The sequence below is a fragment of the Sinohyriopsis cumingii genome, chromosome 3 (assembly GCF_028554795.1).
Source record: "Sinohyriopsis cumingii isolate HCF-2022 chromosome 3, ASM2855479v2, whole genome shotgun sequence".
NCBI classification, from domain to species: domain Eukaryota; kingdom Metazoa; phylum Mollusca; class Bivalvia; order Unionida; family Unionidae; genus Sinohyriopsis; species Sinohyriopsis cumingii.
In genome coordinates, this window is record NC_142963.1 from 43,939,017 (window position 1) to 43,957,527 (window position 18,511).

General features: G+C 34.7%; 1 protein-coding gene across 1 annotated transcript in view; it reads left to right on the forward strand.

Annotated features, from left to right (window-relative positions):
* LOC149802773 (B9 domain-containing protein 1-like) overlaps window positions 1-18,511 on the forward strand; it is a 67,025-nt gene that overhangs the window by 20,758 nt on the left and 27,756 nt on the right. The window contains exon 4 of the mRNA XM_089952200.1: window positions 5,061-5,157. Within this exon, the coding sequence (XP_089808326.1) occupies window positions 5,061-5,157 (97 nt within the window). The remainder of the gene's footprint in view (window positions 1-5,060; window positions 5,158-18,511) is intronic.

Consider the following 18,511-nt stretch of genomic DNA (forward strand, 5'->3'; position numbering starts at 1 on the left):
CTTGGATGAACAAAAGTCAATACACAGTTTAAGGAGAAACATCCATCTGACAGTCTCTTATTTTAAAACATGTTTCTTCCATTAAATTCTCTAGAAATGATGTGTAGAGTGTCAACTGTCTTTTTAGATATGTTTTGGAAAATAATACCATGTTTAATGCATTTTGGTGGTCATGCAGATAAATGATAGCTGACATTTTGTATATCTTGCAGGTCATAATAGACCCTGAAAATAAATTACACAGAATATCCTAACATAGACATATTGAATTTGGTACTGGAAAATTTATTGATATATGTTTGTAAACGAATCTCCAGTGCATTTTCAAAATGTAAAATCACATTTGTGGACTTAAAAAGTATGAGTATGTAACGATTCTGGCAATACACATACATTAAAAGTAACATGGCATTTAATGTAACAATTCTGGCAATACACATACATTAAAAGTAACATGGCATTTAATGTAACGATTCTGGCAATACACATACATTAAAAGTAACATGGCATTTAATGTAACAATTCTGGCAATACACATACATTAAAAGTAACATGGCATTTAATGTAACAATTCTGGCAATACACATACATTAAAAGTAACATGGCATTTAATGTAACGATTCTGGCAATACACATACATTAAAAGTAACATGGCATTTAATGTAACAATTCTGGCAATACACATACATTAAAAGTAACATGGCATTTAATGTAACAATTCTGGCAATACACATACATTAAAAGTAACATGGCATTTAAAGTGCTGGTATAAAGCAAATTGATATACCAATACTATTGGTATATCAAATTGTGATCCACCCATGGCACAATCTTACAATTATATGAATATTCTTTCAACAGCAGGCCTATAGATCAGTGATGAATTTCCACTCATTCATTAATCATAAATGACATATGAAAATAATGATAAAAAGTATTAATAGTCCCTGTTTTCTAAATGAAATTAAAATGGTACACAATTTCATTGAAATCATATTTTTCTTCCCATTCCCATCTCCTCTCTCATGCATAAGGAACAAAATAAGCAAAAATCTGGAGTAAGAGAGAGAAACATATTGTGCTGGATGAAAACATTATAACTGAATTTGTACCAAGTAATCTACATTAATCTGGTTTGTCGTAACGGTATGTTTACGCTTTCCTTGGGATCTATTTACAGTGTTCATTATATCAATGATACATAGTTGCAGTAACCAGTTGACACTAGGCCTATATGCTAAATTTGTCGGTTACGAGGCACACATACTGTAGCATATTTAGTGCTTTGTTGTTCTTTTAAAAAAAATCTATTATGATGTTCTAACAATCAATTATTAATTATTAAATATAAAAATGCCCAAATGGTCACCCCTGCCCCCCTCTCTTTTTTCTCTCTTTCTCTCTCTCTCTGGATTGTCGTAGCTAGATATGGGTGAAAATACGAGTGTTAGGATTTTTGCTTGTGTCATACAGTGATGTCTCTGGACCTCTGAATGATGGTAAAGTTTAGTCAAACTGTCCAATGGAGAATAAGAGAGAGACAGACAGACAGACAGAGAGAGAGAGACGGAGTTTTACAGTCTTTAGAAATGTTGATTAAAGCAGAATAATGACTTAGATGAACTGTCAGTATATTAAAATATTTTAATTACCTCTTGTTGGTTTGTCATTAAGCTTTGTTTTTATTCCACGCTAATTTCCATATGCCAGTATGTGAATGCCTGACAGTTCATGTTCAGTGTACAAGATCACCAGTGCACTACTTTCTTCATAAAAATCATATTTCATGTTTAAATCATGAGTGTGTCTTATGTTGATTTAATAAATGTGAATAAAAATAGGAACTCAAAAAGAAAACAATCAACTTCTCTTTTTGCATTTGTGATTGTGAACAAGAAGAAAAATTGTAGAACCACATTTTATAGTGGACATACTCACAGGGATGTGAGGAGTTCATTCACTCTGTCAATACACAGCTGCTGGGAGCATATCGTAATTCCATTCAAAGTGCAAATGTGTGCATTTGTATGAGTTCTAAATAAAATACATGTATAGTATGTATGCTGTATCAATGATATACCACTCGTTGTAAAAAAAATTCATTAAAAGAAAACTTGGCAAGCCTTGCTTCCTTTACTGAAAAATGTATACATCTCATGGTATTTCATTGATACAGCCTACATACTATACATATATTCTATATAATATATATATTGAGAGAGAGAGTGAGAGAGAGCATTCATTTACAACAACGTGTCTTTGAAATTGTGCCTATATAGTTTAGTATTTCCTAGGTTTTAATGTTATACCTTTTTCTTACATTAAAAATAAATAAATAAATATATATTTATAGTTTATTTTTAGTGTATGCATGCATAAATTGTCTAAATGTAGTCCATCAGTATCACTATAATAATTAAAATTTGTGCACATGGATGTTTGGTGTCCCAATGGAGGAATTCCAGAGAATAATAAGATGACAAAACGCAAAGTTTGGTGAATTTCCGTTATGTAGTTTAAGAGGAGACATAGTACAGATTGAGGACTTTACAATATTCCTGGTTGTTGTTGTTTTAGGGTTTAACGCCATTTTTCAGCACACGATAGGCTATACATGGCGGCCAGTATTAATGGTGGAGGAAGAACCCGGGAAAATCCCCGGAAAGAACCACCGACCCACGAGAAGCTACTGGCAAGCTTTCTCACATACCCACATTGGCTGAATTCGAGACTCGAACCCACGCAGACAGAGGTGAGATGGCAGTGATCCGTAATGGAGAGCGCTTTAGACCACTCGGCCACTCGGGGCCCCCACAATATTCATGGAGCAAATGCATGAGAGAAAATGCTTAAAAATACTTCTCAGAGTAAAACCATAAGTCAGCATAAACTTTCACCTACCCTATCTGTGTTTCTATCATAAAGTTATCGTCTTACGATTCTGGTGACACTGATCATGTGATAACTTAATATTGGTCACTGATCATGTGATAACTTAATATTGGTTTAAAAAAATGGATTAGATCAACCATGATCAAACTATTAGCATTTATAAACATTTGATTTCTTGTTAATGGTGGAATTTCAGTATTTGAATGGGATTACAGGTTTAGATACCATTCCTTGATTTAGTCAAAATCTTTCTTTTCGATTATTTCATAACCAGTTATTCATAATTTAACTGGTTTTGTACTGAATGCCATAAAAGTTGAGAATGGTGCAATGCAGTTCATCTCTCTTGATATGTTCATCTATTTATAGTTAGGGCCATATCATCCATGTTTCCATTTTTACTCTGCAACTCTAAAGCTGTTTAGGACTTGTAGTTTCCTACATCATCATTATCAGGTGTTTTATGTATGTCATAAGAGATCCCATCTACAAGGTGAAGGTCACATATCAGTATCTCAAGTTTTTCTTCACACTTTCGTGACCACTTTTTAAGTCATTTGATATTAAGGGGTGAAGCTCTGTATCCTGCTACATCATCCTTATAAAGTGTGATGCATACCACATTGGAGATCATATCTTCAAGGCAAGTTAAGTTTTCCATCACATTTTCGATTAGTGTTGTGGTTCTGTCACAAGCTCATGATCACATGTCAGTATTTTGCATTACATTTCCCTTTCTGGCCTTTCAGCTTTTGTAAGGAAACACTATATTTACACATTATCATTAGAAAGTGCCTTGTGTACAGCATTGGAGTCATTTCATAATGGTTACAGTCATAGTTCAGTATTTCAAGTTTTCCATGGTACATTCCTTTCTTCTTGATAATTTCAGAGCTATTTGAGATAAAGAGATTAAATATTTTTTTCTAATTGTACATCAGTATCAGCAGGTGTGCCATATACCATATTGGGGATTCTGCTATCAAGGCCATGGTCATGAATCATTTAATGATTCTGTCTTCAAGGCAATGTTCATGATACATTTGGGGATTCTGTCTTCAAGGCCATGTTCATGAGTCAGTTGGGGATTCTGTCTTCAAGGCCATGATCATGAGTCAGTTGGTCATTCTCTCTTCAAGGCCATTGTCATGAGTCAGGGATTCTGCTTTCAAGGTCATGGTCATGAGTTAATTTATGATTCTGTCTTCAGGGCCATGGTCATGAGACAATATTTCAAGTTTTCATTCATACTTTAATTTCCATTGTTTATCATTAGAGCCATTTGAGATTAATGGATGACACTTGCTGTATTTGTCATTTACCCTGTAAGAGGTCCTATCTGAAAGTCCAAGGTCACATTCTAATATTTTAGGTTTCAGCAGCATTTTCCAGTCTGCTTTATAACATACAATGTTTTTAATGAAATTTGGTACATAGAAAATGTGTTGCATTCCACATTTGGTGTCTAATCTTTAAGGTCATGTTATATAATATAGCCCATGATTAGTTTTGTTTCTGTTGTATATCGTAAAAACTGAGATTCAGGGATGGACCTTGGAATGCACTTTTCTTTGTCTGGTCACATATCATATATCACATTCAAGGTTTTATCTTCAAGGTCAAGTTCACTAATTTGCTTCTTCCCCATTTCTTCACTTTTACTCTAATTCCATTAAAGACAGAGACATGAAACATCATTACTTTCCATGGATGCCTTGCCTAGTATCTCTATGTCTTTGCAAAAATAGCAATTCCCAGATTTCATCAATGCTTTTGTTGACCTAACCAATTGCTGTTTTCTTTTCTTCACATTCTGTAATTTATTTATTCACCATCATCAACCTTGAATAGAAACTTTATCAGATGGCTAGGACAGTTTACTTCCATCACATAGTAGGTCGTCATTTAACATTGCACATGCCTTGATAGCTCATTAGGAGACATCTTAGATTCTAGGTCATTCACAGATCAATTATTTCAAAGATGAAGTACTTGGGGTCACTGGGTAAAATTATTTTATGTGTAAGACTGTAAATTTAAAATCATTAATGGGGACTTTTAGTCTTAAAGAGAGAAAGAGAAGGATACAGATTTGGATGGATAGATTAATAAATAGATTGCAAGAATCTGATGTTCAGTTGCATTTTGTATTTTTTTTTTTTGTGCAGGGCCTCAGCTGGTGATCCATGTGTATGGTTTAGATGTATTTGGTGTTGACACAGTTAGAGGTTATGGAGTTACACATGTCCCAATAACACCCGGAAGGTAAGTAAAAATCTTCCTCTAGGAGCAGCTCCAACATTTTGTTTATATCAGGGTTTTGTTTAACCATCTAAAAGAAAAATGGAAAAGACTTCACTAATGCATTTGCGTATTTATTTCTTTAAAACTGATGTTTTTCAGTTTAAAAATCATACAGTATATTATCTTGAATGAATTTTGGTTTTGTTAGTTTAACACCAGTTTTCAGTACATGATAGACTGTAAAGCCAGTATATTTTGTGGAGGAAGAACATGGGAAAACCTGGGAAGAACCACTGACCCACACAGGTAAGCTTTCACATATAACCACTTTGGCAGTGCCTACACCTGAACCCACATGGAGAAAGGCGAGATGTCGATGATCTGCAAAGGTGAGCGCCTTAAACCACTCAGGGCCCCAGTATATTTTGAAAATTTCATGCCAGTGAGATAAAAATATTGAAGATATGCAGAGTTGAATTTGCCTATGCTTTATTGTAAATTCCTTATAATTGTTTTACTGTGTCAGGCAAGCTCTTGTCCCTCCACCTCATCATGTAACTAGGTGGCAGCCCAATTAGTTAACATTCTATTGGAATCTGTTATGTAATATTTCATTGACAGATGCCAACCTTAGCTGAGGTGTCATTCTTTGTGAACTAATTTAATCATAGTGGGCAACATTCTCTGTTTAATGCTAGAAAGTGTGCTATTATTTTCTGGAAAATAATGTTTAACTGAAAGTCCCCATCCCACCCCCTCTGAATAGGCTGTTTTTATTTTGGCTCACCGGACTCTAAGATCAAGTGTGCTTATGGCTGGATAGGCCCAGCATCCAGCAAGCATTGTTCATCATTCATTGACATTTGTTTTTTGTGTGGCTACTTTCAATATCTCATAAACCATTGGACAAATTTCAACCAAGTTTGGCAGAGAGCATCCTGGCATGAATCGGTCTTAAATTTGCACAAATGATGCCAGACCATCTTAAAAGCTACTTTACAGAATTTAATCAAACTTGACAGAAAGCGTACCGGCAGAGAGGGCTTTCAGCATGTTTTTTGTTTTTTAATAAATGAGGCAAATCTGACATCAGATTTGACTTCCATTACTGGAAATTAAAAAATCATTAAGAAATTTCATCTCAAAAACAGCTCAACAGAATTTGAGAGAAGGTTTGCTGGTATTGGCAGCAGGTACTAGGATTTATACAAATGATGACAGTTTGCAATCAGTTATGTCCACCTTTATTAAAATTAGAAAAACTTTTAAACGGCTTCTAAAAGAATGCTCCACAGAACTTAACCAAATGTTAGAGAAAATTTTCTAACATAGGTAGCTTTTATATTTATACAGAATTGACACTCTGCCTTTAAATGTGGCAGTCATTACTAAGAATAGAAACACCGTTTAAGGACATTTGAAAAACTGTTAAACAGTAGGGATTTCAGAGTTTTGAAATGATGCCAATATGTCATTAAATGGAGCCACCATTAATAAAAATTAGGAAAATCTTAAGCCAACAACTTCCAAATGAAACCTCACAACAGAATTGAACAAAATTGTACTGAAAGCATCCTGGTACACACAGGTTTCAATTTAGTACTGACAATGCTGTTCCACCATTAATAGGGCCATTGTTACAACAAACAGATATAAAACTTTAAATAACGTACTGATATACCAGCAGATATGGCTGTGATTCCTAAAAATAGAAGACTTTGAAATGATGTCTTTGCAGCAGACCACCTTCGATAGAATGTATTCTTGCATTAAGGGCTTTCAGATTTATACATATAAGGCTGCTTCACCATCAAATATGACTATCATTTCTAAACACAGAAAATCCTTTAAATGGCATTCTCCAATCCCCACCCCCTCAACTCCCACTTATCACATGAAGAGATTTCAGATTTTTACATATGATTCCAATATGACATAAAATAGGGCTGCTGTTACTAAATGATAGCAAAACCTGGTACAACTTCTTACTAAACTCACTCAACAGAATTTGACCAAAACTAGCCTGGCTTGAAGGCCTTTAAGATTTGTACAAATGATGGCAATTTGCCATCAAATATGGCCACCATTACTAGACACAGAAAATACAAGAAGCACTTTAGCATACAAACCTTTCTTTTTTAGACTGATAAAGCTGATGTACCATTAAATATTAAACAAAGATAAAAGAAATACTTACATTAAAACAGTTGTTTTCTTAACATATGCAGTCAAGAGCAATGGAATAAATTTCAACAGAAAGCAAAAACACTCTGGAAGCCCTCTCTGCCTGTATCTTTCTGTCAAGCTTGGTTAATTTCTATTAAGCAGCTTTTAAGATAGTCTAGAAGTATTTGTACTACTTAAATTTTTTGGCCAACTCTCATACATTTTACTGACTGCTCCAGTGGTCTAAGTGGTTAGAGCACTTGCCTTGGATGCAGGATGTACCGGTTTCAAACCCTGGCTGAGTCATAACAAAGCAGCTGCCTCACTATGCACTCAACATTAAGAGGTTAATGCTAGGACTGGTAGGCCTGGTATCAGGATAATGTGGCTGGGTGGGACATTATACTATGTGTCTGTGGCATGATGCCCAAGTGCTAGGCACCACTATAAACTACCACACTGCAGACATTTTAGCAATATGACTGAATTTTTAAAAAAAAGCTACATTAAAAATCCAAATCACATGCACACACACACACACACACACACACACACACACACACACACACTCATTTTACTGTTAGGCAGTTGTCAACCAGGTAAGTGATTTAATGCCCATTTGTACCTATTGTTACTCTTCTTTTACAGCTTTTGTTTGGAAAGCTCACATATAAGGTACTATGTTAGTGAATTACCTTGTAAGGCAAAACAACAAACTCCAACATAGATTGGCTATGACTACTACTGTCTGCTTGTTTGTAGGGCTGCGTTGCATTGGTTGTATTGCAATATATGGCGATATTTCATGTTTCTACCTTGATAATATTGCAATCATTTGAAACAGTTATATACAAAATACAATAAAATGACACATTTACCAGTGCTAAAAAAATAAAGAATCTGATAGTCTGACATTCAGGGCCTCTCTGATTTCAGATCGGGCCCCGACTATATTCTAAATGAGGAGCCTGTTGGGTTTCTTGAAGAAAAAAAATCTAATTTGCCTGAGAAAGCTTTGATTGCACTGATAAAATATGGAAATTTATTTTAAAGATGTTGACCTGCAATTACACAGTGTATCCTGCAAAAAACAATTTTTATTTCCAAAACCCCTGATACAGTTGTGTTTTGAAAAATATGATCTTCCAGAATCCTTGAAAATAGAACAAATTACAAAACACTTCATTACATCCCCATTACATGTAGCATGTACAAACTTTAAGCAGTCATGATTGGAGCTGATATAAAAAAAGTTTAAATAAAGGCAGAGAGGTCAGGTGTAATGTCGACTTCTTAGTAAGAGGGGTGGTTAATTGGATTTAGCTGGCATTATCTAGAGGATGACCTCCCTCAATGTTATAGCCCGGTGGAAGTGAAAAAAGAATAGATTTTCAACAGAGAACTGAGCAAGAATACTTGCAAGAAATAAAGCAATACAAGCCCCCTTAGACAAGAAAAATAACAAATTTAATCAAGCAAATTAAATGTGGCAATTCCAATTCAATCTTAATTATGTCAACAGAATTTAATAGCAGTGTCCAATTTGGATATATTTCATCATTATAATGAGTGGTGAAAAGAGCTCAATGTCCACAACCAGTTTGCATCACCTTCCTCCCTTGACCGTGCATGTATCAATATTTTCTTCCTATTCTCTATGCTTTGTCCCTTCCTGAACTTCCTAGTCCTTTATTCTGACCTTATCCTTTTTTTTTTTGTCTTGGACTTCCGTCTTCATACTGTCCTGTCTCTCTCCTAGAAAGCTGTTCCTTAAAGGACAAATTTAAATTACCCGTAAATCTCTGTATGTACCACTTTCTACACAGACATAAAATTCCCTCACTTCTTTACTCAGAAAGATGCTAGCTATCCACACAGTGCGTAAATTCGAACTTAGTACAGTAGAACATTACATTTGCTTCACAGCGACAGGTCATAATTAACACATTTGTGGTAGCTAACATTACTGTATCTCTTTACCTATGCTACCACATGCTCGATTACTATTGCATAAAATTCACAAAATTCTAACTTGCAGCAATCCCTAACTTATAAGATTATTCAAACATTACAAAATCAGATATAAAGATGCCATTATCATTAACTCACGATAATCAGTATTGTCCTAACAGACAAAGGAAATTATTTCATATAACCCTATGAAATCCTACACATATGAAATTTTGGATCGCATGTAATCAATTCTACCAATGAACTAATAACTGTAAATTTAAAAGGTAAATTGCATAACAACTCTAGCATCAACACTTTTCCATGAAATTGAATAAACAATACATATGGAACCTAGTCATAACAAACACATTTGCATAAAACAAACAATCAAAAAATAGAAATTATGTGGGAAATTAAAATTATGTACTTTAATGCTGTTCTTTTTCAGAACTCATACATTCTAGCACTAAACCCTGTCTTTTCTACAAGACAGCTACCTGGTCCCTTTCTTGTTTAATGAGGAAAGCACTATTCTCTTTAGGCATATCCCGGACTCAGAACTACTCCCCTTTCAGGAAATTTCAGTCTAAAGAATTCCGACTAAGGTCGTCAATTTAAATTTTCATTGCTTCTAAAGTGTATGCCTTTATTCATTCTGCCCAATCATAGGCAGAGGTTCCTAAATTTTCCCCAAGATAATAATTTCTTCCACCAGATTTAGACAGCATAGAATTTATGAACTACAGGGTATATCAATTTCCCTTTGAAAATGATAATTTGACATGGGTTCCTATCAAGTGGTTATGGTTGGTAGCTCAAATGTTTACATTCTCAGGACAGTGTAGCAATGCCCAGTCAATCTCCCTCATTCATGCATTTGAGCCTTTCAAGTTGTAACACAAAAACTTTTCTGGCTTAAATGCGATAACATTGTAATGCTCAATGCATTCTACTTTAAGGTTCAATACAAATTCAAAATTTGACACTTCACATCAGGTATAAACCACCATCGCATGGTATACATAATTGGCTCAAAATGAACAGCTATCATGGTGCATTTCAAGACTGCAGTGGATGAGCCCATTGTACTAATTTTAATAGGTGAAAAAAAACATGAAATGGAACAGCTTAATAATGGTAAGTCAAACATGCTAGATGTGAAATGGAACAGCTCAGTAATGGTAAGTCAAACAGATGCTAGATGTGAAATGGAACAGCTCAGTAATGGTAAGTCAAACATGCTAGATGTGAAATGGAACAGCTCAGTAATGGAAGTCAAACAAGCTAAATGTGAAATGGAACAGCTCAGTAATGGTAAGTCAAACATGCTAGATGTGAAATGGAACAGCTCAGTAATGGTAAGTCAAACATGCTAAATGTGAAATGGAACAGCTCAGTAATGGTAAGTCAAACAGATGCTAGATGTGTGTAGGCAAACAAAAGTTATTACATAACATTGCCTTGAATGAGAGTGTTTAAGCCATCTGTATTGAAGATTATTGACAAGTGTGACAACATTTCTTTGAAGTCAGGTTTTACCCCATGTATATAAAATAGAAATCATGATTATTTTAGTTGTCATAATAGCCTTTAGCTGTGATTATTTTTTGGAGGCGATTTGTAAAGCAGAGCAAGCAAACAAAAATTTCAGAACTTTTGGTTGACGGAGTTTTCCTTTGTGAAGCATGCCAGCAAGAAAAGGAGGGGGAGGCATTTAATTCTTGGCACCCAAGGCAACAATATATCGACATATGACAATTTTATGTGTACCATGTGTTGAAATAGGAGACCACCTGTATGTAACATATTTGAACATTCCAATTAGAGAATTGACTCATACTGGACAGAGGAATTTAAATGCAGTCCATGCTTGTGGAATTAGAGGCAAGGCTTGTGATTTATTTATAGTCACCAGACCTGGGCCATGGTCTAAAAATTATTTCTTGAGTACTGTTCGCACAGCTTACACATGGCAATGACACTGTTAATTTCATCAGTTTTATTTTTCAATCCAAATAATGCCAAGCATGAATTTTTGCTTCTGTAGTTGGAACTATTTCATACTTTGTTTCCATGACCATCTGCTTGAACTTAGTGGCATAAAATGAACTCATTCATTAGGTTATGGTAAATTTGTTATGAATCATTGATCTTGCCAATTGCCTCTGTTGAAGAATTACCATAAAATAAAATAGCCTCTTTAAAGTTAAAACAAAGAACTTCATATCCATTTTTACTTATATGATCTGTTTTGAAGAAAAAAACATTTAAAAGTTTGTCAACTGATAGAAAATAGGGTTCATAGAAAGTCATGACATATAAATACTTGTTGACTTGTACTTGGTTTTATGACAGTAAATTGAATTTTGTTGTTTAAAGGTTTTACAGTTGTCGCTGTTGCATTATTTCAAAACTTTTTTTTAAAGTTTAGACAGTTTCATGCTGCATAATATCCTGATACTGTGATGTGTGATTTATATTGTGTGTAACTTTGCTTAATGATTGTCGATTGTAAGGGTAATTTTATAAACAAATTATTACATAGTTAATGTTTCTCTTTAATTATAGAATATATTTTTAAGATAATTATTTCTTATAGGTAAACATGAATTTATGACATTGTTTTCCTTTAAGGAATTCATGGTGTACCTTGTATTTACCATGTTCATTACTAAATTTTAGTACAAATCTTGACCTTACTTACTACTTAGAATGTTCTGGAAATGAACTTTTTAACCTCATCCTGGTCCTCATATTGTGTTTAAGGTTTTTGTCGCAGAATAAAAACCGAGTGGATCTTTGGACTAAATGAATAAGACAAACACAATGTGAGAAAGATGGAAATTTATGAATGAATTAATAAAGATAAATATATGATGTAAAAATACAATGAATCTCTCACGCTCTCAACATACGATTTACTCAAATCACTCTACACAACATTCATACATCGAAAATAAACCAAAAATATTAAATCAATATGAAGTACAGATCCAAGAAACCTCATGGACTGCAGATATGCTTCAAACAGTATTTTACACTATAAGAGATTCACATAATCGCAGATATGAATTCTATTAAGATTCAAAATTATCTTAAGAACACAACTAAGATTCAAAATAATCTTACGAACATAATGAAGATTCAAAATAATCTTATGGATATAAAGATGCAATGGAACAACAATTGATCCAAACGTATGCTTCTAGACCCCTTGTACAGTTGCACGATTCCTTGGGTTGGCCCACACTCTTATCGACCACTCGTACCCTTTATGAATCCACCACGAGTACAGTCGTACGTTACACGTACAGACAGCATACAGCACTTTTTTTTTATTTGCTATGTCTATGTCCGTGGCACAGACATACGTACATACATACATACGTATTGACAGCACGCAGCATTAAATATTCTGGAAACTCCAGATAGCTCTAAGCAACTTTAGATGGCTTCGGACAGCTTCAGACCACTCTAGTCATATTCACAGTCACATTGACAATCACACTTCATAGCGACAGACACAATCACAGTGACAGTCGCAATCAGCTACAATAACAGTCAGCTGCAATAACAGTCAGCCACCATAAGAGTCAGAATCAGCTACAAACACAGTCAGAATCAGCTACAAACACAGTCAGCTACAATAAAACCAAATTGGTCATATTAATAGTTTCTGTATAATCTCTAGATATATGATAATACTTTAACCTCTAACAGTGACTTGTAATTCAATACATTAAATCTGCATTGTAATAAATGCATTATTAAACGATAAGACATTACAAACCAAATAAGCTTCACATATCTAATGATAATGTAAATTTAACACTTACCCCTATGGCTGGAGAACAATGGAGAGTGTACACTCCTTGACGTGATCCAAAAATGACCAGTGTGGTTTTAGAAATTGGTCTTACTTAAATCCATAGGAGAGTGAGTACAAGTCAGGGTAGAATAATAGTAATGTTTTTTCCTGCAGCTATTAAGTAGCAGACCTATTTTCTTGCTGAAAACTCACCATCAGTTTGATGTGAATACATTCTCACAGAGAGTGGAGAAAAGTCTGAATGGCCTTTTGCACACCACTATGTTTGTCATTTGGACATTCACAGAAAGTAGATATTTCCCGCATCTTTTTCACGGATGCCGTGTTGTGTAGACATCTGCAAATTTCTGCAAACAAGTGGTCTTCTGCGGATTTTAATTAGTCTCATGTTACAACTGACTGTTCCATTTTATAAGAAACTATCATAGCCTTTTACCCTTTAGACCTTACTTATTTAAAGAGCGTCTGATGCTACCTCATGTTCCATCTTTTAGGTTGACACATATTCGTTATGGGTATGTCCTTATGTTCTAAGGTCGTGGCTAACACTGAGGACATCGTTTCTTCCATTTTCAATTTTTTGTTGTATACTTTTTATGTTTGCCTATGCTATGCATTGACATTGCATATGTATTAGAATGTTGCTATAATAAACAAAGTTCACAGGTGAATTATCTTATTTTCTAATGTACATGGTCTGACATTGCATACAACCGGTGAGTTTTGTGGCAACATCATATGGTGCATTTAGTTTACATACCAGGGTGTATGCAGTATGACACTGCATACTTCCAGGTGTGTTTTAAGACATAACAAATGATTTCAGTTGATATTAATTCTTTATTACAGTATAATGTCAGAGCAGTCTGTGGGCCAGTGCAGCCCCAAAAAGGACCCTTTGAATACTGACAAAGACTGCATATGTGCTCAAAGTGTGCACATAAAAATTGTTGCACCGTTTGCAAATTCTCTTTTATCAAGACTGGAGAAACATTCCCTCCACTTCTTTTTTGGCAGAAGGTGAAGCCTCTCCAGAAGGAGGGTCTAGATTTTCACGTAGTTGCTTGACCCCCTCCTGTAGGGAGATGTTGAACACTTCTCATGTCTCTAACAGCATGCACACCTCAGGTAGCTGGTTGCCCCATCATGTTGGGGAGGTAGAGCACTGACAGCAGGTCACTGTGCCCTTAAATTAGGGAGATAGAGCACCATGATACTGGGTTGTGCCCTCCCATTTGGTCTTTTAATTCATGGATTGGAGAAGGGATCCTGTTCCATCCATCAGTTGAACATTTTTTTTTGAAATCATGGATTGGAGAAGGGGTCCTGTTCCTTTCACAGAATGAAATTATTTTGGGTATTTCAATTTGTGGGTTGAGCAAAGAGCCTTTTTCCTTCCACAGAATGAACATCTTTTTACTGCATGTTTTAATTCATGGTTTGAAGCAACCATAAAATCCGTAAACCATTCTGATGGCCTAGTGGTTAGAATGTCCGCCTTGCATGCGGGAGGTTGTGGGTTCGATCCCTGACCAAGTCATACCAAAGACTTACAAAAATGGTACTAACAGCTGCCTCGCTTGGCGCTCAGCATTGAGAGTTAGTGTTAGGACTGGTCGGCCGGGTGTCAGAATAATGTGACTGGGTGGGACATCGTGCTACATGTCTGTGGCATGATGCCCCAGTGCTAGACATCACTATAAACTGCCATACTGCATTGTAGCGATATGACTGAAAAATTGTTAAAAGCTACGTTAAAAATCCAAATCACACACACACAAATCCATGAAAATCTGTGTATGATAAAAATGACAAATTGGCTATGTTATGTACTTTTTGATAGTTATATACGCATACGGTATATACTGACCTATAGGTACATTCCTACTGCAAACTGCATTGACCACAGTAACACATCATACAATGAACAGGTGTTTGGGTTTGATGCAGTTTGTTGGGAGCAGTTAGTAGAATAAACAGTATAGACCCTGATCTATAAGTTTATTATGTAATGACAGATCAGGGTCTGTTTTGTTTGTAGTTGGACTTGACTTACATGTGAATATGTGATTATATGTGAATATACATGTATGCAGTATAAGGTTTTCAATGTTGATTCTTGTACTCTAGTAAGGCATGGACATGGTTTCTTTTTTTCAGTAAAGTTAATTTAAATTTGAAAAACAATAAATTTGGAGCCTGAATATTAAAGTTTCATCCTGTGTTTTTGCTGTTGTAATGGTTCTGTCAAGTTTAGACAAGGAAATAATGTCACTGGTTGAAATTTGTCTTTCTCCTGCAGTTATCTTGTTAATTTAGAATCCATAAAATTGTTGCCACATAGTTTTTTCTTAACAGATTGATGACCTTCAGTTCTTGAAGGGAATTATTGTACCAAAACAAATTATAAAGTGACAATTGAGTAAAATTTCTTTCTTGGATTGGTCATCTCAGAATACAAATTGGTCTATCTTCCCTCTCAGTGTATAATCAAATTGATTTCTTGACACATCATCAAATTGGTAGATATTGGATCCTAGAGGAATGGACACTTGGTCTGATTGCTCCTTGGGCAACAAAAAATGTAGAGTTGATTCTCTTGAAATGATGAACTGCTTATCTAATTTGAAGCTGTGCAATAACATTTTATCACACGAACATTCCAAAGTCATCTAAAAGCTTGAGTGTTTTTGGTAGAAAAATTGATTTTGTTTTGAATCAGTAGTAATAGGAACTGTCTAAAAAGCAAGTAAACACTCTTTTACAAAATGTTCATAAAAATGATTAAAATCAAAATTCCATCCATATGCATCTGAAAAATGATTAAAATCAAAATTCCATCCATATGCATCTGAAAAAAAGAGTAAATCTCTTCCCAGTGGGACTGTAAATGACACAAATTTCAGTTTGCATTTAGAGATCTTATTTTGTTTGCATCAAACTGTAGGTTACATAAACACTCGGGTATTACTTTTTGTGGTTGCTAATACTAATTACTAATTACTGAATACTAATTCTATGTAAAAGTTAATGTGATAAGTGAGTACAGATCTATACCAGAAGCTTAGCCAGGCCACTAACTTACCAATTTTTCTATCTTCATTTTCAGTAGAAAATTTTAAAAATTTAATTTCTTGACACATCATCCAGTTGGTAGACACTGATAGAATCTATGTTGGGTGTTGGACCCAGACAAAGAAATCTCGGTCAAGGCTTTACATTATTTGTCTCTTCACAAGGTTCTGCCTTGTGGGGAGACAAAAAATGTAACCCTGTGACTGGGATTTCCTTGACTTGGTAAAAACACCGACCTAAATTATTTTACTCACCCAGTTTTTTCCAGTTAAATTAAATAGCCATGCACTTTTGCGGTATAACTAGCAGATTTGAACATGGTACTCATCAGGGAATATTATTGTCTCTCACTTTATATAAAGGTCATCAGGTTTTGCACCTTTTTATGAAAATCTGAATAATTATCTAAATAGAATCTAGCTATATACACTGCTCTTAGAAAAAGGAAAAAACAATTCAAGAAAAAAATAACCTCTAATTGTTACCTGTTGTAAATATTGTGCAAGGAGTGTCTTGAGCCACATGCTTTTATTTTTGTAAACGTTCATTAAGACGAATGTTAATGAGGGCAGTGGGGTGACTGACCTGTCGACCCTAAGTACACAAGTTCTATGTATGAGAAAATAGAAATAAAAAACATTAGATATTAATACTGTATTATCACATTTAATCAATGGATTTCATATGAAAACACGAATAAATAATTAATATCTTTTATATGGTTACATATTAACAATCATCAGTTCTAATTTGGAAAATGTTCTATGGTAGGCTGCAGTACATTATGCCTACTGGGTACAGTTCTAATGAAGTGTGTAGTGACTGAGGGAATGTCTAATTCATTACAGTAACTTTCTTGGAAATTTATATTTTCTGTCCTGGAATTATGGCAAGTATTGCTATCACTAGTGCAGTGATATGCTACATGGAACTCTTTATGTGGAATAGCATGTGGACTGATTAATGAACCACTCTGGTCAGTAAGTACAGGAGTTTTCATTTGCAATTGCATTATATTTTTTGATTCAACTGGGGCAGATTGTGGGTGCTTGATAAAGTTAGAAGAAACCAGTTTGACACAATACATTCTGTTTTTGATGGATTTTCACTAGCTGTTGAGAGAGCTTTGGACTTGTGTAGCTAAATGTGTATAGCCTGTGTGTCTGGAGCTCTATCCAATAGCTTGTTGTATGTGCCTTATGTTACTTGTTTAGGCTTGAATAAACAGTAACACAAGAAAGAGTGAAAACATGAAGCTTTGAAAAATTTAACAAATAATTTATTTGCCTGGAAAAACTCTGTAAAAAATGAAAAAATAAGAACTTACAGTTTTAAGAATCAAATCCAAAAAAAAATCCAAGAATAATCCACAAATTAAATTTTAGAAGTCCTAATAATGAAATGTTCTAATGAATCCAAGTTCGATTCCCGACGAAGAATCCAAGATGGAAGGTGATGACCTGTGCTGTATCCTGTACTGTGTTGTTGTTTACAGTTCCTTGTAGAAACATAAGAAATAACACTCTGGTGTTGGAAATCCAAATAAAAATTGTAAGAAATGTCTTTCTTCAAGAATTCTAGTTGAGCACAAAAATATTTCCAGAGAAACGAATTAATCTTTTAGAATCCAAATAATCAGAAGAAAAATTAACATATAACTTGAAAACTGGCTACAACAGAAGAAAATGATTCAACATCAAGTGTTTTAAGCCCAGACTGAGATTATTTCTCTAAAACGATGGTTATACAGTAATTTTGAGACGCAGAATGGGTACCCGTATGAGGGTCACATGATCATGTTTACATCACATACTCTCAGCATGGCCCTGAAAAAAACAATCATTTTACTCTAAGAATAAAATATAAAAAAGTTGTCTACTTCACTAACACTATTTACAAGTTTAGAATCACATATCCAATACAGCCTCAATCTCACCCTTATTATTCCCATAATAAAAATAAATAAAAAGAACTTGTTCACTTGGCTTTTACTAATTTTGAATTAAGGTCAGGAACTAGGTCAGCTTTACGTGTTTACAAATGAACAGTCAAAGTCAAACTATTTTCTGGAAAAAAATTCCAAATCACATGTGTATGTGATTAGGATTTTTAACATTGCTTTTAAAAAATTTTGTATCGCTACAATATCTGCAGTGTGGCAGTTTATTCTGATGTCCAGCACTTGGGCATCATGCTGTAGGCATGTAGCATGATGTCCCACCTAGTCACATTATCCTGACACCAGGCCGACCAGTCCTAACACTAACTTCTTAATGCTGAACGCCAAGTGAGGCAGCTGTTAGTACCATTTTTGTAAGTCTTTGGTATGATTCGGCTGGGGATCGAACCTAC